Genomic DNA, 26,377 nt, shown 5'->3' on the forward strand with positions numbered 1-26,377 from the left:
TTAAGTCATTAAGCACACATTAAGCGCAATAAAAAGTTGACTGTTAGTCCAGACAGACTCACACAGCCACAGGAATTGTGATGTCCTGCAAGGAACTACAGAGAAAACTTCCTTTGCAGAAATAACTCAGTAACTTGCCAGAGGCTGTAAAATCAAACTGTTGTGTGTCAAAACTCAGATATGCCAATCAAGAACACTGAACAATTATTAAGGAATAAAAAAATATGCTATGTTTAGTAACAGTAGCTGCTCTATTGTCAATACTTTTTTATGGCAGGAAAAAGAAACACCAAAAATAAAGGGCCTTATCTATCTATTTAAAAGTGCATGTAATCAAGAGGCAATCATGCTGTCAGAAGAAAAGGTAGGGAAAATTCTTTTACAGCTCTTTATGTGCACCAGCTCAATACTTTTTTCCTGCATATTTTTTCAATCCTTTTTCTTACTAGATTCATCTATATTTTGTTATTTCATGTAAATTTGCTTCCTCCACTATATATGACATATATAAGTAGAAATATATGTTTTAATTAGCTAAAAGTTAAAAAAAAGCTTCAGAAGTCTATATCAAAGCTTTAGCTACAGATGCAGATTCACATATAATCAGGGGAAGCAGATGCTCTTTAACTCCTTTTCAGATGGCTCCCAAGAGTTTGAGGGCACACACTACGGATGCATTCAGTAATCTCATAGGCACTGACATGCAAATCTGGAGTGGGCAGGGCTGTCAAATCATGTGCTTCTCCACAACCCCAAAGACCTTTTACTTAGTCCCATGGAAATGTTGGGACCTGAGGTTTTACACTGCCAATTTCCTAACAGATACCAACCTCACACAGAAAGTAGAATATACCATGAGACAGTCATGGTAAGTGGTCTCTTACCATGGGGTGAGGTGCTCTCTCTGGGTGTGTGTCTCTTTTCATGGCTACTGGGAGAGCCAGATCATGTGTTCAAACTGGCCACCTAAATTTTCATAGAACAGATGAATCCCACCTTAGTCCCATCTGATTTCTGTCACAGCTGTACTGCTCTGGAGCAACACTGAAAAAATTGCCCCAAATGAACCTACCTGCCATTGCTCCAGATGCTGTTCCAAGCCATGCCTCTTCTCAGCAGCCTGAGTGTTCCTCTGGATTTACAGAGCCCTCCTTCTTCCTTTGAGGGACACTCAGCTGGGCATTCTTCACTGTCCCTGGTGGTTTTTACTGGGACTGGACTGATCTCATGGTGGTCAGGTCCAGTCCCTTGCCCTTGCAAACAGCCCAGCTGCACCCACCTCTCCTGAGGTTTTCCTCTCCTCCAACATGCTCTCACACACATAAACAAACAACTTTACCAGTTCCAGCAAAAATTAAACTGAGGAAAAATTAAAATTAGACTGAGTTGCTTGGTGCCACCAAGGTAAATGTATGAGAACACAACTTGTACTTCAGCTGAGCACAATTTTGTTTGGCACAACTAACAGAACATACCCATTTCTTCTGTGCTTTTCAATTTAGTTATTCTATCAGGAAGCACCATCAGAAGAACAAAAGCAATTTCTTTTTTTCTGGATTGGATGTATAATAATAATTAAAACCACCTAAAAATTGCATATGTTTCCCTTTACAGACAAAGCTAAGTACAATAAAAAACAGGGACATAGTAATATTCATTGTTTTATTGTATCCTTTTATGATACTGACTAGAACGCCAGATTTAATAATATTGGATGCAGGTATAAAAATAATCCAATCCTTAAAAATTATATTTTGCTACTACAGTACTGTATAATTAGTGGAGGCTGAAAATATGATACAACTTTAAATAATACTGGTTTGGAAAACATCCTTAGAACCCCAGAGACTTGGAAGCAAACATTCAGAGACAGCGGGAAGGCAGTGGAGCAATGTCAAGAACATAAAGCAGGTTTACATTCAGGTTGTAAAGAAGCACAAACAAATGCTGAAAATTTATCTTTTAGAAGAGAGTTCACAAAAGGTGAGCTTTACGACTGAAATTCTAAAAGCTGCTTAAATAAATCATTATGATTTTACACACCAAGTTTCACCTTTGACTCGGAGAAAGTCCTGTCGAATTTAATGGGTTTAAAGCAAATGACTGAGTTCAACAGGATTTCCTTTAAAAATGAAGGTAGTAAATATTTATCCTGTTGAGCTTCTTTTTTTTTTTCTTTAAAGTAAATCCACCCTAGCAGATTTTATTGAAGACTTTTAATGTCCAGCAAATTCTATAGCCATATTCAAGAGAAGTGATCAGTGTTCACTGTATTCCACAGGACTTTTCCATACAGGATTTTGCTGATCTGGGGGCTGCCTGCTGCAGCCATTAACCCAAGTAGGGACTCCCATCTCTTCTAGCATTTCATTGAAATAGAGACTGAGCAATTTAGCATTTCAATACCACTTTGGAGGAACATCAGGTACCCTTGCTAGGTGTTCCCTTAACAAGGGTATTATGCAACACAGACTAGACACAGAAAAGGTGTCATTCCACACTTGATCTCACAGTACTAAAGTCACACTTCTGCAAATTAATTAAGCATATTCTTCTTTTTTTTTTTAATTTTGGTACTTCTTACTCCTTTGTGAATTTCTCTCCTGCTTTTCAATTTCAGCAGCTCAAGGGAATGAAGAATTAAATGCAAATTGAAAAGGTCCCAGACTCTTATAAGCATAGGACATACCCCTTCTGAAACTAGGAGATCTTGCTTAATTTCTAAAGGTTCAGGCAAGAGTGATCTGCAGAGCAGCTGATATGTGTGACAGCAGGAAGCATCTCTACATCCCTAGATATTACAGGATAGGAAAGAGGCTGGCTGACCAGTGAAACAACTACACAAAATTCACATTCACTCTCTTCCCAGGAAACTGTTTCCAGTCTTGAAGCTGTTTTGTTCATTCTCACATAACACAGGTTCTGCTACAGTAATAATTATGCTTAAAAAAAAAGAACAGATAAAACATGGAGAGGCAGGGACAGTATCACAGAAACAGGCAGACAGAGCCATGGGAAATCATGTACTACATGCAGGTGACCCTGGTGGTGGAGTAATTCAGGCCTAAAAAAAATTCCTTTACATTCCATGGGAGAGTTACCCCAGTCATTGTGGGGATGCTGGATTACATCCTTTGTGTGTAAAGAGGAAAAAACATTAGTCAGCATAGGAAGAGCATTTAACTAAAATGCATCCGCTCTTGTTAATTTAAGGAAGAAAGCTAAAGATTACTATTAGGGAATGAAAATTCCAGCTGGGTTTGGAATGGATATGGCCATTGACCAGCATCAGAGACAAGTCCTGGGAAAGCCACTTAACATATCTGCAGCAATGTCCAACCCCACTCTGTGCTCACTCAGGTGCCAGCAAACAACCTGTACAAGTACTGACACAAACAATTTCACAATGATAAATACCTCTCTCTAACTGCAATTTATTGCTATTTTTAAATAGCAATAAAGAGTGTGGAGGCAGATAACTTTCATAAAGCAGTTCATGAGCAGTAACTCAGTACATGACTGTGCCAGTAGGTCTTACAGGAAATGCCACAAGAGCAATGAGATTCATTGCTGCTATAAAACCTAACCCTTCCAGTGTGGGGTAAAACCTGGCCCACTTTATCCACTTATGGCCCAATTCAGTGCTGTGAGGTTTCAACAGTGTGAAAAAAACTAAGCCTGATTTTCCCAGTGCAGCTGGAAGGACAGGGCAAGCAGCAGGACACAGGAAGACTGTATGTTCAAGATGCCTACTGAAAGATTCCTCAAATCTGTGTTTTGCTGATCAGTTCACTGGGACTGCCTCTCCTATGCTGACTGTCAGGGGTATTTTTGGGGGTAAGGCATTTTGTCTGTATAACTGGCAGAGCACCATAGCAGCAAACACATGCCTCTCACAGTTTTTCCTGTCAAGCAACAGAATTAGCATTTTTTTTCCCCCAAATTTAATTAAAAACACACCCACACAACTGCCCATGGGTCATTGCTGACTCCTCCCCTCACTTTCCACAGCAGCCAGGAGCAATAACAGATTTATGAGCAGTCTTAGTGTAGCTTTTCTTCCTTTCCCCACATCTGGCTGAACCACTTGCATTCTCCATACCAAAGACATGCCACTTCCCTCCTATTCTCTCACACAGTGGAGAATGATTCCCCTTGGCAAAAACATCCAGTGTGCTCAAAATTTTCAGTTTGGGGTAGCTAGAAGTAATCTAAGAGAGATGAGAAATAAGCTGCATGATGAGAAATATCCTACAGGGAGTTAGGTTGTGAACAGAGAAGCATCTGATTTTAAAAGTGGACTTGAGGGCACATAGAGACCCTTCTTATACCCAAGAGGAGTGACAAGCCCCACTCCACTGCCAAAGGGAGCTGTGTTCATGGCAGACACAGAGAGGGTCCTGGTGGCAGCTTTACACAGAGACAACCTGCACTGAAACACTGCCCCCATCCCTGCTGTGGCTGGGTGAGTGCCTACTGCTGGGTGAGGCAGTGAACACTGCAGTGAAACAACCATCACAAACCGGGACACAGCACAAACTGTGTGTAGCACAGTGCTCTGCACCCACCCCTCGTGTCCCAGGGGAGCTGGGAGTGGGTGGTGCCCGGCTGGAGACAGGAGCACTGCAGCACAGGCTGCAGCAGGGCTGGTGCATCACCCCAGGCTGCCTCTGCCACCTTCCCAAAAGCTTCCTGCAACACTCAGGGAAAGCACCTGCACTCATCTGGGTGCTGACTCCTCCTGCCTGAACCCCTCTCTTGCCTGCTGGGCAGGGCCTCCTAAAACACCCAGAGAAGGTGTGGCAAGCCAAGAGAGACCCTTTTCCCCCTCCTTCTGTGGGCTATGCCTTGGCTCTGAGACTCCTTCCTTATCCAAGCTACACAGAAGGTCAGGCTGCAATGGATAAACTCTCACAAGAAATGCCCCAATGTTTACCTCCATTGGCAGAGAGAAAATTTCAGTGCAATAACACTCTTTCAGAAAATTCCAAGTTTTGCAGTCCTCACTCAGAAAATCCTGCTGGATTTACTGAGACTTTCTCTCCAGATACAATTCAGCAAGAATTTGAAGACCATTAAGATATTAAAATTATTACTTGCAAACTTTTGTGTGCTTTCTTTAGAAATTCACTTAATTCCACTCAAATCCCTTGCAATTTGCCAGGTGCTGGGAGATATGGACCAGAAGTTTTGTTCATATACTCTTATTGCAGAAGGACTGATCTGCAGTTGTGAGTTGGTGTGCCATACTTTGCCCTTGTACCTGACACGCAGAAGTTCATCTCCTAGTCTTTGAACTAACCAAGCAGTTAAACATTTTTGCCTATAAGCATAGGTGTAAACTCTTCCCCATCTAAGGAAATGCTGGCACATGGGAAAAGCATGGGGTTCTCAGCATTGCTGAGACATCTTATCACAAGCTACTTTGCTAAAAAGGGACAAAGTCCAGTGCTTGTCTATAGGCTTTGGATTTAGATTTTACATGAATTGCATCTTCTTTTCTTTTGTAACAAAAACACAGCTCTGCTCCATACCAGGTGAAAGGCAGTCCTTTCTGTCCTGGATGAAAACTCTGATCAGCATGGCAATGAACAGCTAATTCTTGTGCTTTACCTGTTGTAATATTTTGGACACTGTAAGTAGAGCTTTCCTTAAATACAGTTCCTTAGGTAGCTGTACTTCCCATGAGCATCCATTCCTTTCCCCCTACAGCTGAGATCAGCTGTGCACTACCAGCTGCAAGGTTGATTATGGATCAGACAGGTGTGAAGCTGCATGCATTGTCACCAAAAGTTCATGCAAGTGCAAAGGGTACTGCCCTAGGTGTCCATAAAGCTCTGCTTCTCTGCAAGCTCACACTGCTGCTTCTACATAGAAGACAAGAGCTGAGGCATAAAAGAGACAGTGTGTTTGTGTGCTATGGCTGGTGCACTGAACTGTGCCTTCTCAGGCACATCTGGGGCACCTTTCCTGTCTTGAAGTTTTGAGAAAACAGAAACAACTGTGAGCAGGGACCAGAAACCTCTAAGCCAACACAGCTTATAATTGCCTGTTGCTGTCTCACTTCCCTCTGGATACCAGTTACTGACCTTTGGTAGGGAACACAACAGCCTTTGAAGTGCTGGGAAAGGATCTGGGAACTCACACCATCTGTAGGATGCAAGTACCCCATTCCTGATAGAGAGCTCCTCATCACTCCGGGTTTGCCTCCAGTGAGCAGCCACACAACACATGAGCATCTGAATTAGGGTTAGACACTTTGGGGGATGCACCCCATGATCCTCAGTGCTTCAGTCAGCTGAGCTACCTAATGAACTTAGCTGTGGGCACTGTGTCTTTTAAAGCATGGTGGGGAGAAGGGAATATCAGCTTATGTGCACACTACAGATGTGGTGAGTTAGTGGCAATGGAACTGTGCTATTTCTTATCCCTGTATAAGCTGCCACCTTGAATTAAAAGCACGTTCACATTCAAGAGGAGAAACTGCATCTGGACCTTGTATCTAAACAGGCTTTGGATGACTCAGATTAACAGTGCAGTAAAGATAAGTGGTAAATATACTTTATGATATTCTATTATATTTCCCGCATGTGAGCCGGGGCAGTCCCCAGCACAAACTCAGGCTCTTGGAGAATAGAAACTAACCCTGAGGACTTGGGGTGTTGGTAGGTGAGAAGCTCAACATGACCCAGCAATGTGCTCTCACAGCCCAGAAAGCCAACTGTGTCCTGGGCAGCACTAGATTCTCTCCCTCCACTCTGCTCCCCTGAGACCCCACCTGCAGTGCTGTGTTCAGTGCTCCCATCAGAACAAATGAGGCCAGAGGAGGCCACAAAAGTGGTCAGAGGCTGGAGCACCTCTCCTGTGAAGACAGTCTGAGAAAGTTGGGGCAGTTCAGCCTGGAGAAGAGTAGGCTCCAGGGAGAACTTAGAGCACCTTCCAGTAACTAAAGGAGGCCTACAAGAAAGCTGGAGAGGGACTTTTCACAAAGGCATGTAGGGATAGGACAAGGAAAATTATTTTAAAGCAAAGAAAGTAGATTTAGATTAGTTAAAAGAAAGAAATTCTTCACTATGAGAATGGTGAGGGACTGAAACAGATTGCCCAGAGAAGTTACCCAATCCCTGCAAGTGTTGAAAGTTAGGTTGGATGGGGCTTTGAGAAACCTGGTCTAGTGGAAGGTGTCCCTGCTTATGGCAGAAGAGCTGGAAAAAAGTGATCTGTAAGATCCCTTCCAACACATTCCAGGTTCTGTGATTAGTAAGATCTCTTTCCACAACTCACTTTAGGTCAGAATACAGTCCATAATTTTCAGCCTGATCTTTGGTGAGAAATGCAATAACTTAAATTCTTCAGCTTCTGCTAATATGAACGAATACACCTGGGTGAGGAAACTTGCCTGGTCTGAATCACTCGAAACTAGGATGGAAGAAAGAAAAACACTTCAACATAAGTGATCTTTGCTATGCCAGGATTGCAAGCATCATGTTTTTCTCTTCCTTAAATGCAACTGACTGCAGTAAGCCCTCTTTTCCAATGCACTGAAAGTCTCCACAGTGCCTACAAATTCAAGGTGGACTCTGGAGGTTTGAAAGCATATCCCACCTTCACTGCCCAGAATTCAGGTTCCTCTGCCCAGCCAAGGCTACAGCATTATTACTCCTTCACAGATTCCTCATAAAAACATTCTGAATTCACAGCTCATCATCTTCTTCCCTGTGAGTAATTATTTAATATTGTATTGCTGTGTCTACAGACATCTAAATCCTTGCAGGGAAACAGAGCCCCAGAGGATCCCACATGGAAGCACCCCGATGGAGAGTAGGGGCATCACTTCTGAACAATATTGGTTGACAAAACAACAACATTCCCTACATACAGAAGATTTCAAAGCAGCACAGAGGAACAACTGTGCCTTTTTTCTGTTAAAATTGCAGTGGTGTGACTAACCTTCCCACACTCCTTGGACACAATCAACCCACAAATTCAGCCAATACTGCCAGACACCTGGCTTTGGCAAGGACCCAGAAATCTGGAGAACTTTTACCTGTATGAAGGTGAACACAAGTCAGCTTCCCTATCATACACGAAACCGACAGCGAGGCAGTGATCTAAAAGGGAGTGGACAAACTTGCCTGACCAAAAGCAATTGCACATGAAGGCTGGCTAGGAAGACAATCACAGTCAACAGTGAACGAGATCTGTAAACAAGACACTCCCTAGTGGTATTCAATGCAGAGTGCTAAGCACAGTTCATCTGCCTGTACTGATCCATGCTTGCCCATGTAGCGCCAAGAGTGAAGAATGAATAAGGAGTACACGTGTTAGCTTCCCACTGGGTCTTTTAGTGATGTGCTTCTTGAGCCATTCCCTCCTCTTCCTCCTCCTCCTCTCTGATGCTCAGCAACTGTGACCGTCCCTCAGGGCAGCAATGCTCAGCATGAAGTTCAAAGTCCTTCCTATTAAATGGGAAGAGTAAGATTGATGTGGCCTCAACTACCCAGGAGACAAGATTGTACCTGGGAATTAAGGGCCACACAACTGTGTCAATCTTCCACTCCCTCTCCACTCTTTGCTAAAAGTAGTCTCTTCTTCTGGTTTCATCACTAATGAAGGACGGATTGTATTGTCCAGGGTAGATGCACGAATGTCGAGATCCAGGCAAACCAGTGTAGGGAGGAAAAAGTCCATTTCTTTCCAGTTCAGGATTTCTCAGTCCAGTTGGCTGTATTAGCAAAAAAAAAAAAAAAAAAAAAAAAAAAAGTCTTATTCTCACACTCAAATCCTTCTTCAGGCACAGCATTACCACATTTCTTTGCTGTTGGATCAGTAGCTAGCGGGAACAATGGGATCTCTAATGATCTCTATAATCTAGAACCATTTTTGTTGTACTGCCTGAAGGGATTATTATGATGAAATCTAATTTCAACATCTGGCCAATGAACAGATTTGAAACTTACCTGACTCTGCCAAGTGTGGTCTAAGTACACAGTTAATTTTTAATTTTAAAAAAAAGTCTACTGCTGAGCTCAGGTATTGAAACAACTCTCATTTAAAGGATATCATCCCAGAGCCATCCTTAAAGGAGGCAATTACGGAAAATCAAAGGTAGTCTCCTGCTCTGAGTATTACCTGGGCACTTCTCTCCCCATTTACCATAGGTACCTCGTCTCCCAACACAGATCCTTGAATTATATGTCAAATACAAAACTATCTGATCTTCCTTTCTCTCCCCTTCTTGTAACCAAGTAAGATTCCTGGGGACACTTGGTGGAGGAACACTGATGCCTAAGATCAAGTCTGTACAATCCTTTCACCCAGTGAATAACATGAAGCCTCTTGGTTTAATCTGTTACAGAGCAGATCTCCGCAAAACCCTCATCACCTACTGTGCTAAAAAGTTTCCATTTCTTGTTCCCAGCATAATGAAAGTCTTTATTTAGTCTAAAAAATTAGGAAAAGCATTTTCATTTCAAATATCTCATTCTTAGTGGAAGCATGAAGGAGAATTGTTCGACTCCATGCTGTGCAACCCAATAAATCTGCTCACTGAAAAGCTTAAAATATAAGCCAGGAAAATAGTAAAGCTCTCTGCTCTGGAAAGCAAGGAGACCAGAATGTGTGATTTGGGTGAAATCCTGTGACTTTCACTCTCATGAGCAACCCACATACACCTTAAGGACATGTTGCTGAAAATGAGTGACAGATGATACAGCAGCACCACAGCTCTGGATACAGCCATTAGCAGATGGTACCAACCATGCCATAACAACTTGAGCTTGTGTCTTTCTGTGCCCTACACAGCCTATTACTCCTTACTTCCTCCAAGCTGAAGGGATGCTCCTCATGTACCCTGGAGAGGGAAGGAATGGAGGAAAAGAGGGGTCCTTAGTGACCAGCATCTTCCTATTCTGGGGCAAAGCTCCCCAGACAGAGGTTTCAACCTTCTCCTTCATCAGTGAGGGTGGACAGGAGAAAACTGCCAACAGGGAACGCTAGCAGTTTATCCCAAACCTTTAACTGTCCTTCTCTACTCCAGGATTGGGGTTTTTGGGCATTTTTACCAAACTATTCCTAGACATTTCCTCAGCATTCTTCCTAATGACATCTCTTTGTGATATTCATCACAGGTAATACCTAGAGCCCATAGGACTCCTAAAATGCCTTGCTATGGAAGACATTTACTTTGCCCTTTTATCTTGCAGGAAAGGGATCTGCACTTCCAAAAAGAAAGGAAAGGAATATCTCTTTCCTGTACGAGGCACAAAGGGTTAAAAGTGAATCTATGGATAGATACCGAATAATACACATCTGTCATCTGCAACAGGTTCTTGGTGCTTCCATTCTCCTGCATCTCGATGGTCTCTCTGCCCCACTCCTGTGCCCGGGGATTCTTCGGATATTCAGCATAAGGTGACATCTGGAAATCCCCACTCTTGAAAATCAGTTTACTTATGTCATTTTTATTCTTCCTGTTTATAAAAGAATGAGGGAAAGTGAAAACTTACAACTTATCCTGCTGTCTTGTATACACTTCTGGCATGATCTCAGGAGAGATCATTACTTGATGTAATGAATCTTGACTGGGAACAAAGATCACCTCAGAAGGACTACAGTCCAGCCATCTGCTCTGAAGCCAAGTCAGATATGAAATCAGGTCATGCAGCTCAGGGCATTATCAGGTGGGATTTGAAATCTCCAAAGTTACATGGCAACCTCCCTGAGCAACCTGTTCCACTGCCTTACTGCTCCCTTGGTGAAAGAATATTTCCCTACATTCAGTTTGAACCCCTCCTGTTCCAGCTATGCCCCTTGTCTCTTGAAAACATGTGTGTTCATCTAAGTCAATGGAAAAATCATCATGGAAATGGAGGAAGAAAAACATATGGAAGTCTCCATGCTATTAACTACAGCACTTGTTAATTCCTAATTAACTTAGGAATGTTAATTCCTAAGAAGGAAGACATGCAAGAAGCTGGCCTGAGGGACACCAAATGTCCCTCCAGGACTATAATGGTTAATGTGTGGACTTTGGTGACACTTCCAGGTCAAAGCAGAGTATCCTCCAGGAAGTTACATAAGCTACCCAAGGCCAAGGCTCATGAGATCAGTCCACCCTTGTGGAGATCTGCACTCTGGGCCACCTCATCTTCTGGCTGGGGTTTGCTGGCATCCCCCTGGCTGAAAATATGGGGTAACATGGGCACAACCAAACCACTGCCACATCGATATTACTGACAAATCCAGTTGCCAACTTTATCAGAGAGCTTTGAAATCCTAGATTTGGGGACTGGAACAGTGGGGAGAGGGTGTTACTGCAAGGCATCCCTTTTCAGATAACATGAATCAGGAAATAGAGATTACTAGGCAAACACATCATGTCCAAAGCCACCTTCTGGTACGGGAATGAGGTGTGTATGTGTGTGAGTGTGTGTGTGCGAGAGAGAGACACAGAGTGAGAGCACATGCAGGACTTGTCCATAAAGGTGAATGAAAATAGCCTTAAATACACTCAAACACCACTTGAGCAACAGCAAGTAACCTCTCCTGTTGCCTAAACTGCTCCTTTCTACTTAGCTAGCACTTTTGAGGTCTGCTTCCTGGCTTCAGAGCCTTACAGCTCTGCATTGGGAAGGACTCCCCTGCCTCTCCATCTTTGGAGGACATGATTTCCAGGTGCACCTTTAAGAGACACCCAGTCCCTTGTTTAGCCTGGCTGCTGGAGAAAAAAAAAACTTAAAAATTCTCCGAATGAAAGCAGTGTGTGATACTTCAGTATCTCAGATTACCCCACTTGCTTAGCCTATGTTTTCACCTATGTTTTGGTCCTTAGCAGTGCTATGTTTCAGTCCTTAAGGGCTCACACAGGGAGCTCTGGGTGTGGTGCAATCCATGGGATTGAGGCGGGCTGGCAGCGGTACCTACCGGCAGCAGGTGACAATCAGTGCAATGCCCATGATCAGCAGCAGTCCCCCTCCTGCGGCTGCAATCACCACTGTGATGAGCTGATAGGCTGCAGACAGGAGAGACAGAGGCTGAGAAACAGCAGTGTGGTTTAAACCCCAGTGTAACATATCCACAGTCCCCATGCAAAGGGATTAAGTGCTTATTTACCACCTTCCCCCCTTCCCGTAAGCAATATAGCTCTAAGAAATAGAAACAAGTTCTTGATTCCCTAAGGAATAGATTGCCTTCACTGATAGATCAGAGTAACTCCAATGGATTCACCTTCAAATATCTTGCTTCAAGAATGCCCACTATATGTGCTATCCTAACAGACCATACAGGGAAAGGAGATCTCCTTTCCTTAGATGACATTGTCAGCTTTGTAAAATCCACAAAATGACTCTTAACAGAAAATGAAGGAACAAAAAGCACTGAAAAAAGTAGTGTGTACCTACTGCATTTTAGACAAAGTCACTTGCAATTATTTGTTTCAAATCTCCTATTTCTGACACTGCAGAAAATGAAAGGAATGCAATTTGGTACTCACGGTTTCCACAGTTGAATCCACCCAAGCCAAAGGGGCAGCTGGGAACAGAGAACAACAGGGAGTTTCAGCAGCTCAGTTGTGCCAACAGGTCACCAGAGCAAGGATGGTGGGGTGGGAGGAGGGCAGAACAGTCACCATACCTCACACAGGTCTCGTTTTCCAGCTTATATCCATCCTCACAGGCTGAAAGCAGAGAGAAGGGCCGTGAGCACCGCGCAGTGGAGCCGGCAGGGATTTCCCAGCGCAGCCTCACCCGCCCGCCCCGGCTGCCCCGCCGTGCGCTGGATGGGCGGCTCGATGTCCTCTGCCTTGGGCAAAACATCGGGCACTTGAGGTGAATAGGGTAAATAATACCTCCTGCTGACTTCAATGGAACCATTGCAGGGCTCCCAAGCAGAGCCAGTTTGGAGCCTGGCACAGGGAGGGCTGCTGGCATTCCCAGCAGTGCTTCTTGCCCAAATGAAAACTCACTGCACACTTGTGCTGCTTCACACAGAATAGCAATGTAAAAAATGTGCAAGTGCCTCCAGTTTTCATTTTGAAAGTCCACTTAAACTATGCTACTTTAGCATTGGCACGTGTTATTAATTACATTTAAATGTTAGTACTGCAACAAGACATTATGCAAACACAGTCAGGGTAACCCGAAGTGGGATGCTAATGTTATTTTTCTCAAGTCACCTTTTTTTCTGATTTTTCAAATTTGCAGCTAAATCAAATTTTGAGATATCATATTTGACTATATCATTATATAGTTATATTTATATATTTACTATATCATTATTATCATACTATATCATATTTTACAATATCATTATTTTATCAATTTCAAATAGAAATTGAATTTATTAGGTCTAGATAATCTAGAAAACTGCTATGTGCAAAATGTTAGTGAAAAACTGGAAACATCACTTCAAAATAAAATAATGTCCATGCTTATGGACAGCTATCCTGAGGAAATTATCTGAGGAAATTATATCACCCTTCTGATGAACAGCAAAGGGAATGATACATAGGACACACAACTATAAGGTTCAAACTACTGATAAGATCACTGCTTTTCTCAGCAATAGTCCCACCAGAGCTGACAGAGGTAGTGAAGAGGGTCACTCAAAGGCCTGGGCAGGAGTGACACAGACAGAGTCACTTTGGGCAGAGGGACAAGCCAGATCCAGCACAAGCAGCAGCCCTTGGGGGTCGGCAAGACATCACCCAAGGTCTGGAAACCCCCTGTAGCACATTCCACAGGGAATTGTTCAATGAAAAGAAAAATGCTCATGGATTTTTCCCCCATCCAACACTTTTGCTTAAAACTGTCACAGAATTTCCCTAACTGTAATTCCAGTTTCAAATCAAATAGTTGGACTGGAGCTACATTTTAAAGAAACACCCAAGACTGATTTTAATATTTTCAACGACAGACAATCAACCGCAGCATTGGGTCAGAAGCTCACAAAGTTAATTTTCTTCAGCCATTAAAAACATTCACCTTTTTTCTGGTCTGAATTACCCAAGTGTCAAATTCCAGACTTTGGATGTTTACTTATTAGATTGGAAAAGGTTATATGATCAGATTTCTCCTTCTCACCACCAAATCACTCCTTTATCTTTAATAAAGCCAAGGCCAGTGAGATCTTTGAGTCTCCCTAATTATTACAGCTTTTCTCCAAACGCCCACAAGTTCTCTTTGACCCTTTTGATTTCTAATTCCCAGAAATAGATGTTGCAAGCTCAGGGATAACAAAATTTCCCTAAATCCTCAGGATATGTGGATACAGAACACTGCTGCACTCACATCACTTCTGTGGCTGCAGACACAGACTTGCTGTAGCAAGTGGCACCAGTGATGGTGGGGGTTCATGCCCACAATACCTGGTCTTGCACACCTTTCTTTGATCTATGTGGCCCCACTACTCCACCACCACCTCCCTCATTCCATTTATTTTTCCAGAGCTGGGGATGGGGAAGGTGAAGCTCATTACACAGCCCCCCTGCTGCATCACACTGTGATGCTTTTTGTACCAGGTATATTTTGATCCCTCTAAGACGATTTCTTTGAAGTAAAGGAGGAGAGCAGAGGTAACTGTGAAAGAGTTAAGAGCCCCAGTCAGCAAACAGCCAGGGCAAGGATAGGAAATCCCAAAGAATCCTTGCCTGGCTCGTTCATCTTACTGGGGCATTAGCTAAAGGAGGAGACTGGATGGGTTGCTCCTTTCCCTTGCTAACAAAAGCAGACTGAAAACATTATGGGGTGAACATTCCACTACAGGACTGGGCAGTAATAAAAAGTGCAGTGGAAGGGAGGGAGGGAAGCATCACCTCACAGCTCACTGGAGTTTCCTTCTCTAATGAGCACAGCAGCCCAGTGTATCCCAGCTCCAGCCCACTCCTGCATGCTGGGAAGGCTACAGGAGCAGGAAAGCAGGTGCTGAGCCCACCCTGAGCTCAGCAATGTGTGTGAGGCACATCCACCTGGAGCAGTGCCATGGGCAGGAGCAGCCCTGGCACCTCGCTGGCACACAGCTCTCAGGTCAGGAGGATACAGGAGCAGAAAAGAGGAAGAGCAAGAGCCTGAATATGCATTTCTCTGTCTTACTTAAAAACTTGGTGCTTATGTATTTTCCTCTCCTCCCTGTGTCTTTTTCTGCCACTTTGCTTTCTCCTTTGGCATCTTTGCTGCCCCTTTGAACATGTTCCCAGGAGAGCTCTCACTGTCATACTCACTTGGCAAGACTCCAAACACAAGCAGGGAACAGAGGAAAGGCTTAAGTGTCAGAGGCCAAGCAAAGCTGTTGAGTTGTGCTCTTCAACCTAGGATTCCTTTGCCTTCCCAAAAGACACTTAGGGGTCTCTTTTGGAAACCTGCTTTGCTGCTCCTTGCTTCACTCCAGAAACACTCTGTACTGGTAAAAATAGCATGCCCTTGAAAGGCTGGCACATTGGGTTTGCTGCTCTGGTACTGAAATAGCCCTGAAGATACTGAAAAGCTGAAAATCAGCAGCAACCCAGAGACACTGAACAAGCAAGAGGTACCCTGGCCAACATGTTGGACCTCCTGTGGCTCAGAGACCCAACCCTTCCCTGGACCATGGCATGCTTTCCCAAGCACGTCCCTGGGGACAGATGCCTCAAGGAGGACATAACAAATCCTGTGGGTCAGGGCAGCCAATTCTCCCAGCCTTCCCACGGGGGAGACCGGACAGGGCAGCACAATAGCCATTTCCCCCTTTGCAAATCCTATAATTGGAGCTCCTGGACCACATTTTCACAGCCCACAATGAGGGTCGGATGCTCACGAGACCTTGGTTCCTGTTTAGGCACTAAAAGGGCAGAGGTTTTAAAAGAGGCTGGTATATTGTATGCTATATTTATCAGCAAAATAGCCCTGAATATCAAAATGGGGGCCATAGCTTGGCTTTTGAAAAGCCTTTAAAAATCCCAACCACTTGGCTTGCCCAGGTGGGCACAAGTGATAATGAAAATCTGGCATCTTGTCAGAGAGTGGCACCATGCAGCCAGTGCTGCCCTCATGCCTCTGCACTACAGCCTAAATCCAGCATCAGCCCTGTCCCTCACACACCCTCAATAAGATCAATAAGATGTTTCCTACTGACAGCAGTGAGATGAAGGTGGCATTTAGGCCTCACTGTTTACAGATAAGGTTTTCATATTTTCCACGGCAAACAAGTTTCTTAAGTATGGAGTGATCATACATTCAAGGTCTTAGATCTCATAGCCCTCTGCAACCTCACAGCCTTTCAGGTATTTATCTTCACTGCTTGGCAAGGGACATGAACAAGACAAATGGAGTAACTTTCCCTGGGTCCCCACTGTCCACGATGAATGAGAATTGGGTAAAAACCTCCCAAGTTCCAGCCCAGCTCCTCATTCACTACATAAACCCCTCTCTGACTCTCTAGGGTTGGTGGAGATTCTCAGTATTTCCCAAAAGAAATCCTTCCTCCAACATACAAGATATGGGGAAAGGAGAAAAACGCAAAGGGAAAGGTTTTGTCACGAAGGAGCCACAGAGTGCAGGAGAGGCAGGGCCACGACCTGGCAAGCAGAGATGCCCATCTATGAGCTGTCCCTCCCATAGCACATGAGTTATTTCCAGGCACATTTTTCTCCCTCTCAGATTTGGAACTGACAAAACATCTCCACCTATTTCAAGAGCAACCCAGCAGGCAGTGCCAGAAGCAATATATTACCACTACTGCAATTGTTATTGATACGTCATCAGAAAAGCCCTACAGCAACCACAAACTAGGGAATGGACACCCTGATCCTCCAGAAGTGATTTTGAACACTGGCATGTAAACACTTTGTTTAAAATGCAGCAAAACCAGATTTGTTGATCTGAGGAGTAGCTAAAAAATACCACAATCTTTAAGCTTAAAATTTCTATTTGGAACTCACCTGAAAAACAAATTCATAGCCATTTTCAGATACAAGTTTTTAAAATACTGATGATATATTAATATAAGCTTTTGAGTTTAAAGCACTTCCCCTAAGTTCACTGAGAGTTCAGACAAAATCAAAACAGGCAGAGACACACATCATCTCTGCTCTGTGCCACTGAACTGGAGCCCAAAGCAGCCAGGCCCCTTTCTCCCTCTCCTCAATCACTGAGACTCACAGCAGGCTCCAGAAAGAGATAATATTATTCCTAAAGAGACACTGTGACTTCAGTGTCTGCTGAAAAGCCCCCTAACTAAATAAAAGAAACTTGAGCTGCTAATATTTATTCATAATATCGAGGGTTTTGCAGGCACAGCACTACAAGCACACACTCGTTTCCACTGCAACAAAAACTTTGAGGAAAATCCAGGCAAAGTACACCACATAAAGAGCAGTACCTCTGCAGGAGTGGTCCATCTTGTTGTATTTGAAGTACCCACTTTTGCACTGGCAGAGAGCAACCCCATCAAAGTCCGTGCATTCTGAAGTTTCCTTGTCACATTCAGGGTCCTTCTGTCTGCACAAGCTGCCAGCTGTTGAGAAGAGTGGCCAACATCAGCATGGTTCTCTCTGAATCCACCATTATGCACATTTGCTTTCCCTAGGCATCCCATTCAGTTGATGTGGTGCTTTAATCTTTTTTTTTTTTTAGTAATATTTGTTCCATTAGGAGGGAGTCAACATTACCCTATGTCACCATTTCTTGTGTATCTACCATAATTTGTACAGGCAAATAGAGGGGGTGAATAATAAATGTTTCAGTTTGGAAGCAGAAGGGGAAATGAAAAAGAGAAATCTGGTTTGGCTCAAGCTCAAACACATTCATCCCCTGTTCAACAAATCAATTTTTAAGTTTATATCAAGCAAAACATTACATCAAACCAATTCTTTTCCATTTCAGTATTAAGCACTGGATTTTTCCATTTTTCAAACAAAAAATTTGTACTTTAATTTACATTACTTTGAAGCAGTGCTTTAATTTAGAAACTCAGACTTGTTACAATGAGCATTCAGCAAAACTGTGGATAAATGATGGAAATTGTGACATCAAATTTACATTTTTACTGGGAGGTCAGACTAAATGGAATTAATAAATATTTGTGAGAAACAGGATTTTAATGGAAAATATGTCACTTGTTTGGCACTCTCCTTTTATAATTCTTTCCTTGCTAGATCAGGGTTTTTTTAATCTGACATGTTTTCTTTTAGGTACTTACGCAGGAATATAATTTGTTTCTTACTCTGCTTATTTCAAGTTAGAAGCTGATTTTACAGAAGCACTGTATCAGAGGTAATGGGTAGGTATAATCCAAGCAGGTTTACCCAAATAATTTAAAGCAAACTATGGGCAGAGTATGGCTTTAAAACACAGCCCATTGCAATAAAAGCACACACAGAACTTCTCAACTGCATGTTTACTCTGCCAAAATGATACTGGGGGTTTCCCACTAAAGCCAGGCTAAGCGTTGCCACCCTTCATCCTCCTCGAGGCCAAACCTTAAAGCCTCGAACCCAAAAGTCACAAAGCAGCACGTGCAGCAGTTTCCTTGCAGGAAACTCTCACAGATAAATCTCCTCCATCCCTTCCTCAGGAGGTGAGAGCTGGGAGATGCCAGGGCACAGCACTGGGGTCCACCAGGAGCAGGTCATGCACAACACTGGTGTCCTTCCCCACATCTCTCTGTGCTGTATCCACACTGCCCTTGGGCAGATGGAGCATTCAGTACAGAAATCACAGTTCTCACTGATTGTGAACCATTTTACAACCTGCAGCACTGAAAGTGGGCAGGCAGGAGAGCAGGGCTTGCTGTGCAGCCTCCAGCAGCTCTAATTGAGCTCACCAGCAGGGTTTTGTCTCTTGGCTTTCACACCATTTCCCTGGCTCCCGGTCACACGTGTGAAATTAAGAGTTACAGTTTTTTCATCTTGCTGGGCCCAGTGTCACATCCCAGACATGAAAGGCTGCCTACAATGTCTCTAATCCTGTGCTGCACAATATTTTCACAGAGAGGCAGATTTCTCACACATGTGGCAAAGATAAGGCTTGGTATCTGCATCCCTTTTGTACTGGGAGGTTCTTAAGATGACTCCCATTTAAGCAAGATAAAAAGATACAGAGGGATTTTTCCAAATGACAAAATGTTGTCCCCCTTTTATAAAAGGAGCCAAATAAAACATCCCTTTCCCCTCCTGCCACAGCCCTTCCAGATGCTATTTACCTCTGTGGAGTGATTTCAGGCTTGATATGAACTGGCAGGCTTCAGTGGGGGATTTGCAAGCTCGAATGTAGCTTTTCACACTGCTGATAACATCGAAGAAAGTCACGTTGGATGCTAAAGAGAACGTGGATTGCACTGAAACGTGCACAAAATTTGCCTCCCTAACAAAAAAAAAACAAAACAAAACAAAACAGCCCTGAGTATCACAGGTCAGTCTGATATCATCATTAGCACCTCATACATAGAACTGCTGTTAATACAGGAGATGCTTACCACAGACACAGCACTACATGCACTGTAACAGACCTTAAAACCAGGACTAACCAATACCCAGAGAGGAGAATATGGAGCTGGAAAGGATGCTGGTAGCTCACTTTGGAACCAGCCATAAATCCCTCCTGGGCAGCCCATCCCCAAGCTGCTCAGGGCAGGAGGAGAGCACCAGGTGAGCCTGGCAGGCTGGTCAGGCATTCCTCATGCCCTGTACCACCGCCAGGCTGGATTGCATCAAGCACTGACTCAAAATGGAAAGTGTGGCTCTCAAGGTGAAGATCCCAAATGCTCAAGTGTCTCATTCTTCCCCTGGCAGCCTTAGCCTTACCTGCTTGCCTTAACTGTGGAGTGGTGGTATCCTGGCAAGCCTGACAGCGATGCATTGAGCTGCAAGGAGGGAGAGAGCAGCTGTTAGTGCCCAGGGCATGATGGAAGGAGGCAGCCCCATGGGATGTAGCATGGGACAGTCCTCCTGGGTCACTGACACCATCCCCTGTGCTTCCCAGAGATGCTTGCTGAGACCAAGGGGGCTCTGAGCATCCCAGAGATTTATCTGCTCCATAAGAGAGAGGCACTGCACTGTTGTCAGTAAGGGGCGGACAAAGTCACCATTGCAGAGCCTTGGGGATTTTGACATGAGCATCTGCCCATGGCCGGGCTGTGTAATGACCATAAAGGTCAGGGCTGAGCCAGATGTCAGCAGGGAGAGAGCCCCATGCAAGGCCAGCCTCAAAGCAGCACCCTTCGAGGACTGCAGCTCTTCCCTGACCCTGGGTCTGTGCAGTTGTTTGTATTTACTCCCCAGCACAAGCTGTGCAGGCAGCATCACAGCGACTCCACCCAGCACCACCTTCCTTTGGCAACATCTCCAAAGAGCTGGAATGAAGTGCACCCATCCCAGAAACCACTAGCAGGATGAGCTTGTGCATGCAGTGATCTGGATCGGAACTGCACAGGGATGTGTGGATGATCCTCAGCCCATGGGTCTCTTTGGAGCTATTGATGGCACAGCCTTTGGGGAAGCCAAGAGCCTGCCCACCACATGGCTCAAACTGAATGGCTGGGAAATGTGACAATCATAAGAGGAGTGAAGGGGACTTGTCTCACCAGCACTGCCCAAGTCCCAGCAAGGACACTCACCACCTCCAGGATCTCCCTCTCAACGTGGAAGAGCTCTGTGTACTTCCCGTGGGTGATGTTAAGTTTCAGGGGAACCTGGCCAATAAATATTCTCACTAAAAAGTAGAATAAGACAAGTAGTTGGAATACATCTCTGTGCCATGTGTAGGTGTGGTTTTATCTGCCTTACATGAGAGGCTGTTTGCATGGAAAGTCCCTTTACAAAGCATACAGAAAACTCAGATCTGAGAGTCACTGCCCCAATAAAGCAAAGTCACAGCCTTGGGTTTTTTTCCCAAGGGTTGCTGCAATGTTCCCACAGTCCCAGGCAAATTCCAGAGCTCAGTGCCGCTGAACAGACAGCATTTCACTTCAGTGTTCATACATTTCATGCAGAAGCACCGACTAACTTAAATAGATCCCCGAACACAGAGAGATAGGTAAATTTAGTAGGAGGATAGTGTCAGGTACCAAAGCTATTTATGATAGCTGGGGGTCAAATTATGTCAAATCTCTTACTTTTCCCTGCAATGGAAGGAAATCAAATCAGCAAGTCAAAATAAAGCACTGTAGAAAGGATATTTTCATTTTTCAAACTGCTGGAGAGAATGAGCAATGACATTTGAAAAGAGGTCCAAAAGATGCATTTTTCTGTGCTTAGATTCATATTTGATTCACAGCAGTAGAATGCAATAATCTGAGTTGTCCAGACTTGCAGAGATAATACCCCTAAATCTTGTATTAAGTGTCATGAGATACTCAGTGGAACTGAGAACTCAGAATTCCAGCTTTATGTTCCACCAGAAAAACAAATACGGTTGCAGATAGCATTATAAAGTCCTCAATTCTTTCCCATTTTTTTCCCATCCACTGAACCTACCTTCACCACAAATTGTATATCAAACATCTCTAATGTAATAGCTCCAGACAAAAATTATGATGAGAATCACCTTCACAGTGTTTATGTAATCTGTCCATACTCCAGTTCAAGGCATAATCAAAACAAGTCTCTAAATTAGAAGCTGACATATTCCAACTTGAAGAAATGTTCCAAAACACTCTTCAGGGACACCTCACCCATGTTTCCTTAGCAAAATTTCCATGCCTCTAATCCTCGTTGATTAAGGGTCAAAAGAAAATCTATGAAAACAATTTCCCCTTTACAATGGAATATTGTAAGTCCTTGAGACTGAGTCCTCTGATAGAAAGGAAGAGGTCAGAACCTGAGTTCCAGCTAATAACTGTGCTGCTCAAAAAATGCTAAAGGTATGAAAGCAGACCTTGATCTCACAAAGACTTTCACCACGGCTGCTTAACTTTCCACACATGGCTGATCCCACTGAAGCCAGGTTACACAACAGCCCCACTCACTTCTCCCAAGCCAAGTGCCTTCCCCAGAGTTTGCAGAGCTGATAAGCTGCTGGATGCTTTTTGGGAGTTTTAAAACACATCAGAAACAGAAGGGGCACATCTGTCCTTACTAACAAGCCTGGGCCCACTGCTCCCTTGCTGAGTTTTTAAGAACTCAGGTATCTCTGCCTGCTCCCCAGGCAGCCCAACACAACAGGCATTAGACACCACACTTGTATAAACACTAAAAAACTCTGATAAAAGAGGTGGTTGGGAGGAACATTAAGCTCCTGAACTAGTTTGAGCCTAAGTCCATTTATTTTAGAATATTAAAGATAATTATTTCCATCCCTGGTTTTTCACTTTCGTTTTCTTACCTAAATTGCACTTTCCTTTTTCCAGCTCATATCCAAGAGGACACTGACAGATATAGGAGCCATGGGTGTTGTTGCAGGTGGCCAATGCAGGACAAGGGTTGGATAGACATTTATCCACCTCTATAAAAGTAAAAAAAACAACAAAAAATATTATACTTACAGAATCATAAAAATCATCAGCTGTTGGGCTAAAAGAGATGAACTTGGCTCCCCATCTGTGACTCCTTGAGCATTGTCAGATGCTTCATTGCATCATTTGCACTTACTATTTATGTTGTTCCTAATTACTCTGTTGGAGCTGAAAGAATAAATATAAACCACTTGAATATTCATTCAAAAGCCCTTGAGATCTAGCACGGATCCATGTTAATTTGAACATCCAACTGATCTGTAGCACTGCTCATCAGAAGATCTCAAGGTTCTTTCCAAAGACAAACAACCCAACAGTTTATGCATGAGAAGACCAAAGAAGGAACCTCAACAGCCCAAGTCAGACATGTGGGCATGGGCTGCTTCACCAAAGTCCTGTGCTTTTCATCCAAGCCCTGTTTCTCTGCTCCAAGGGTAGAGCTTGAGCACTGGTCCAGTCTGCAGGTCACCCAGTAATGGTGGAGGCAGCCCTGGCTGCAATCACCTCCTTCTCCAGGGTTCCTCCATGCCAGCCTGGGGATGGTCACAGCAGTGATTCCTGCCTGTGCCACCACTGCCACTGCCCTTCCTGCTGGGTGGGCAAGAGCTTGGGGAGCAGACACCACTGTGATAAAACAGTGTCTCAGGGGATTAAAGACGGTATCTCAGATGCTTCGTAGATTACACAACTCAAACTGCAAATTCTGAAGAATATATCCAATATTTCCTCTTGAAAAAAAAAAAAAATGTCCTGGTCAAAAAGCTCCTCTTGCTGCATCTATGACTGAGCACAAACACACATCACACACACCACAAGGGCAGGCCATAGGCAGGGCTGGGGACTTGTCAGTGACAAGGCTCTACAAGACCAGCAAGACATCTTACACCCCACTCATACCTATCTTGTGGCTGCTGCTGCTGAGTGCTGCAGCAGAGGCAGGAAGCACAGGCTCTGTGGTTACAGCACAAAGCACAAGAACCAAACCCATGTGTGCATTTCTGGTGGCACTGCAGTAACCCACAGCACCACACAGACCTGACAGCTCTCTCTGCCCTGGGACACACCACTCAGTGCAATCTCATGCCTGGACCAGCCTGGCACAGCTACCTCAGCATCAGTGAGAAGCAGATTTGGTGACTCTAATCTAAGCCAGAAATGAGTGGGAGTGTTTTAAAACTATGGCTTTCACTTTGCCATCCTTCAGTTTGTGCTTTGTACAGCAGAGAACAGGGCAGCCACTCTCAAGGCAGTGAGTGACCATGGACAAAGCACCATGCCCAAGACAGCAGAAGGATCTTTTGCATTCTGGTGAATGGCAAAGTGTAAATCAGTTTCTAAAAAGGATGCATTATCTTAATTTTTCAATTAAAAAATCATTCCAGTAAAGTAATATTTTTTTTGCATGAAGCTATGGCTATAATTAAAACCAATCAGCCTGAGAAGTAACCTTTAAATACTTAATTATTGGATGGAATAGATATTATTGCCAGTATTTCACTGAGATTAATGCCTTTAGCACACACAATATCCTACAGTGGCATGATGGCCAGGCTGTGAACTTCAAACACAAAGTCAATTTCCTTTTATATAAGACTTCAGCAAATGTATTTACTTGAGAAGATAAGGAGACTGGCAGTGGTAATAAATTTCTATAACAATATTCTCAGCAAGACTAGCAGGAGAAGCATCAGGCCCCTAAGAAGATTAATATTTAGTGAGGTGGGGAGAAAACAACTATAGGCTGTAATATGAGAAGCAGTTTCAACACAAATACCAAGTGCTGGCCAGCTGTACTTTCTCAATAATAAGACAGATATCAATCATTATATTTCTTGATGGATTAACAATAACAATAGATAAAGTGCATCCTGTGCTTACCTGTAAGGCCAATCAGATTTATTTTCTCAGAACAGCCAAATCTCAGCTTAATCCTTCTATCAGAAATGGTCATCAAAGTGCTCACTCTTATTTCACCTATTCAACTTGACTCCTAAACCCTTAGCTTAAAAAAAAAACCCAACACAGAGACGAGTTATTGCCCTCAAACCCTGCTGACAACAGACTTGTCACACATGCATGCACACACAGCTCTTTGAAAACTCCTGAAGTGGGACCCAGGAATTCTTGCCTGCTTGTTCCTGGCCCCACCACAGGTGAGAGCCCCTGCACACATTACCTGTGGCTGGAGGTGATGTCCTCAGCCTGACTGTGCTGCTTGGCAGAGGAGCAGTGGTTGGTTTGGCAGCAGCCAAAGTTGTTGCAATGCTCCCAGTGGTTTTGATGGTTGGAGGTGTTGCAGAAGGACTTGTAACAGGGATGTTTTCCTCAGTGGCTTTACCAGGCTTTGCAGTGGTGGGAGCCATGGCTTCTGTGCTTTTACCAGTGGTGTAACTGTGCTTAGTGGCAGTGGGTGTCTGGGCCCTGTGGTCCTGCATGGTGCTGGCCTCACCTGGGCTGGGCCGGCGACCGGACAGCGTTGTCAGCACAGGAGGCTTCACCGTGGTCACTGCCACTGTGGGGACAATGCTGCCCTCATTTGCTGCACTTGCTGAGGGACCAAGGGGTGCATCTGTTGGACCAGTCTGTGGAGGAACACTGGCTGTGGTGAGCAGTGGTGTTGCCTTCCCAGAGCTGTCCCCATGGGTGGTGGCATCTCTAGGCGAGGCAGTCTCTGTTACTGTCACGGGAGCGGACATGGACACAACGCGTCCACCAAGCAGCTCCATGGGTTCCGTAGGGAGAGGTGACCTGGTGGGAGTGAAGGTGGTGCTCTTTTGGGGCTGGTGTGTGACACTGGGCTTGTTGGTCTCTCTGGGTGAGCTCCTGGCTGTGGCAGCTGTGGAGGGCTCCTGCCTGACCGTAGCCACAGTGGTACTTGTTTGATCGTTCTCACTGGACTGCGAGATGGATGAGGGGGATGAAAACACAGACAGTAAAGATGCTAACGAGTAAGATGGGGAGGGCAAGGAGGAAGTGGGCAAGGAGGATGGCAAAGCCTGCAGAGGGGGTGAAGATGCCATCACAGAGGGCAAGCGTGGCTCAGGTGATTCTGACAACGTAAACAGATGAGTTGGTGGTGGTGTTGATGACAGCAAGTGCTGCAGTGATGACAGTGAGGAAGAGGCTGGAAATGCTGATGAAGACAGAGAGGATCTGTCAGTGGTCAACAACTCAGAGGCAGTGTTGACTAGAGTTGTATTTTCTATGATGCCTGCAGAAGCAGACGTCGATGGTTTGGAAGGGCGCACCAGCAACGGCTCCGTAGATGGTTCAACAAAACTGCTTCTGTTTGATGCATTGGTCTGCCTGTCATGAGCCACAGATGATAGTGACGTGTCAAAAGGGCTGGAAATTTCAGAAAAAAAGGTGGAACTCTCTGAGGAGTCAGCAGAGGTGCTGCTGTTTGAGATAGACAGGAGGGTCCTTTCTCCTCCTCTGGTGTAAGTGGTTGAAATGTATGTGCCATCTGTGTGAGAAACCGAGGTCCTTTTCTCAGCATCACTGCCACTGACTGGCTGATGGCTACCTGAAAAGTCTGAAGTAAAAGGACAAAAAATATTAGAAAGACAGAGTAATATGAAAGCATTTTGATGTTGTATTAAAGCTGCTTGCTAAATAAGATGTTCTTGTCTGTGAACCTGTCCATGATTTTCTAAGAATTTCAAGCACCATTCAGGCATGGTTACACAATTAGGAGCCTTATGCATGCCTTAATTGATTATAAAATTATGAACCCTGACAGACACAAAAGTCCCGTGAAATGTGTAGGTTTCCAAGTCACTGTTCTTCATATATTGCTTTCCTAAAGTGATTGAGATCTTAATATTCTGTGGTATTTGTGACAAGCTAAGCAGGAAAACCCAACTGTTCTTTTTATCACTCATAATTTACAAAACTCATATCCTCGCCCTCTTATCCTCCATCCCCATCTACAGAATATCCATCTTGCTCAGTC

General features: G+C 44.2%; 1 protein-coding gene across 6 annotated transcripts in view; it reads right to left on the reverse strand.

Moving 5' to 3' along the window:
* Positions 1-2,161: 2,161 nt before the first annotated feature.
* Positions 2,162-26,377, reverse strand: part of HEG1 (heart development protein with EGF like domains 1) — a 52,391-nt gene continuing 28,175 nt past the window's right edge. For 4 of the 6 annotated variants that reach the window (XM_074548824.1, XM_026798238.2, XM_014273106.3 and 1 more), the window contains 11 exons: positions 24,599-25,957; positions 22,293-22,412; positions 20,587-20,681; positions 19,775-19,833; positions 19,174-19,334; positions 17,353-17,487; positions 12,634-12,676; positions 12,494-12,531; positions 11,926-12,013; positions 10,298-10,472; positions 2,162-8,725 (listed from right to left, as the gene is read on the reverse strand). In XM_074548824.1, coding sequence (XP_074404925.1) covers positions 8,576-8,725; positions 10,298-10,472; positions 11,926-12,013; positions 12,494-12,531; positions 12,634-12,676; positions 17,353-17,487; positions 19,174-19,334; positions 19,775-19,833; positions 20,587-20,681; positions 22,293-22,412; positions 24,599-25,957 — 2,423 coding nt within the window. In that variant the 3' untranslated portion in view covers positions 2,162-8,575. The remainder of the gene's footprint in view (positions 8,726-10,297; positions 10,473-11,925; positions 12,014-12,493; positions 12,532-12,633; positions 12,677-17,352; positions 17,488-19,173; positions 19,335-19,774; positions 19,834-20,586; positions 20,682-22,292; positions 22,413-24,598; positions 25,958-26,377) is intronic. The other 2 variants (XR_012582010.1, XM_014273110.3) reach the window with 2 other exon arrangements.

This window comes from Zonotrichia albicollis, chromosome 10 (assembly GCF_047830755.1).
Source record: "Zonotrichia albicollis isolate bZonAlb1 chromosome 10, bZonAlb1.hap1, whole genome shotgun sequence".
Classification (NCBI taxonomy): Eukaryota; Metazoa; Chordata; class Aves; order Passeriformes; family Passerellidae; genus Zonotrichia; species Zonotrichia albicollis.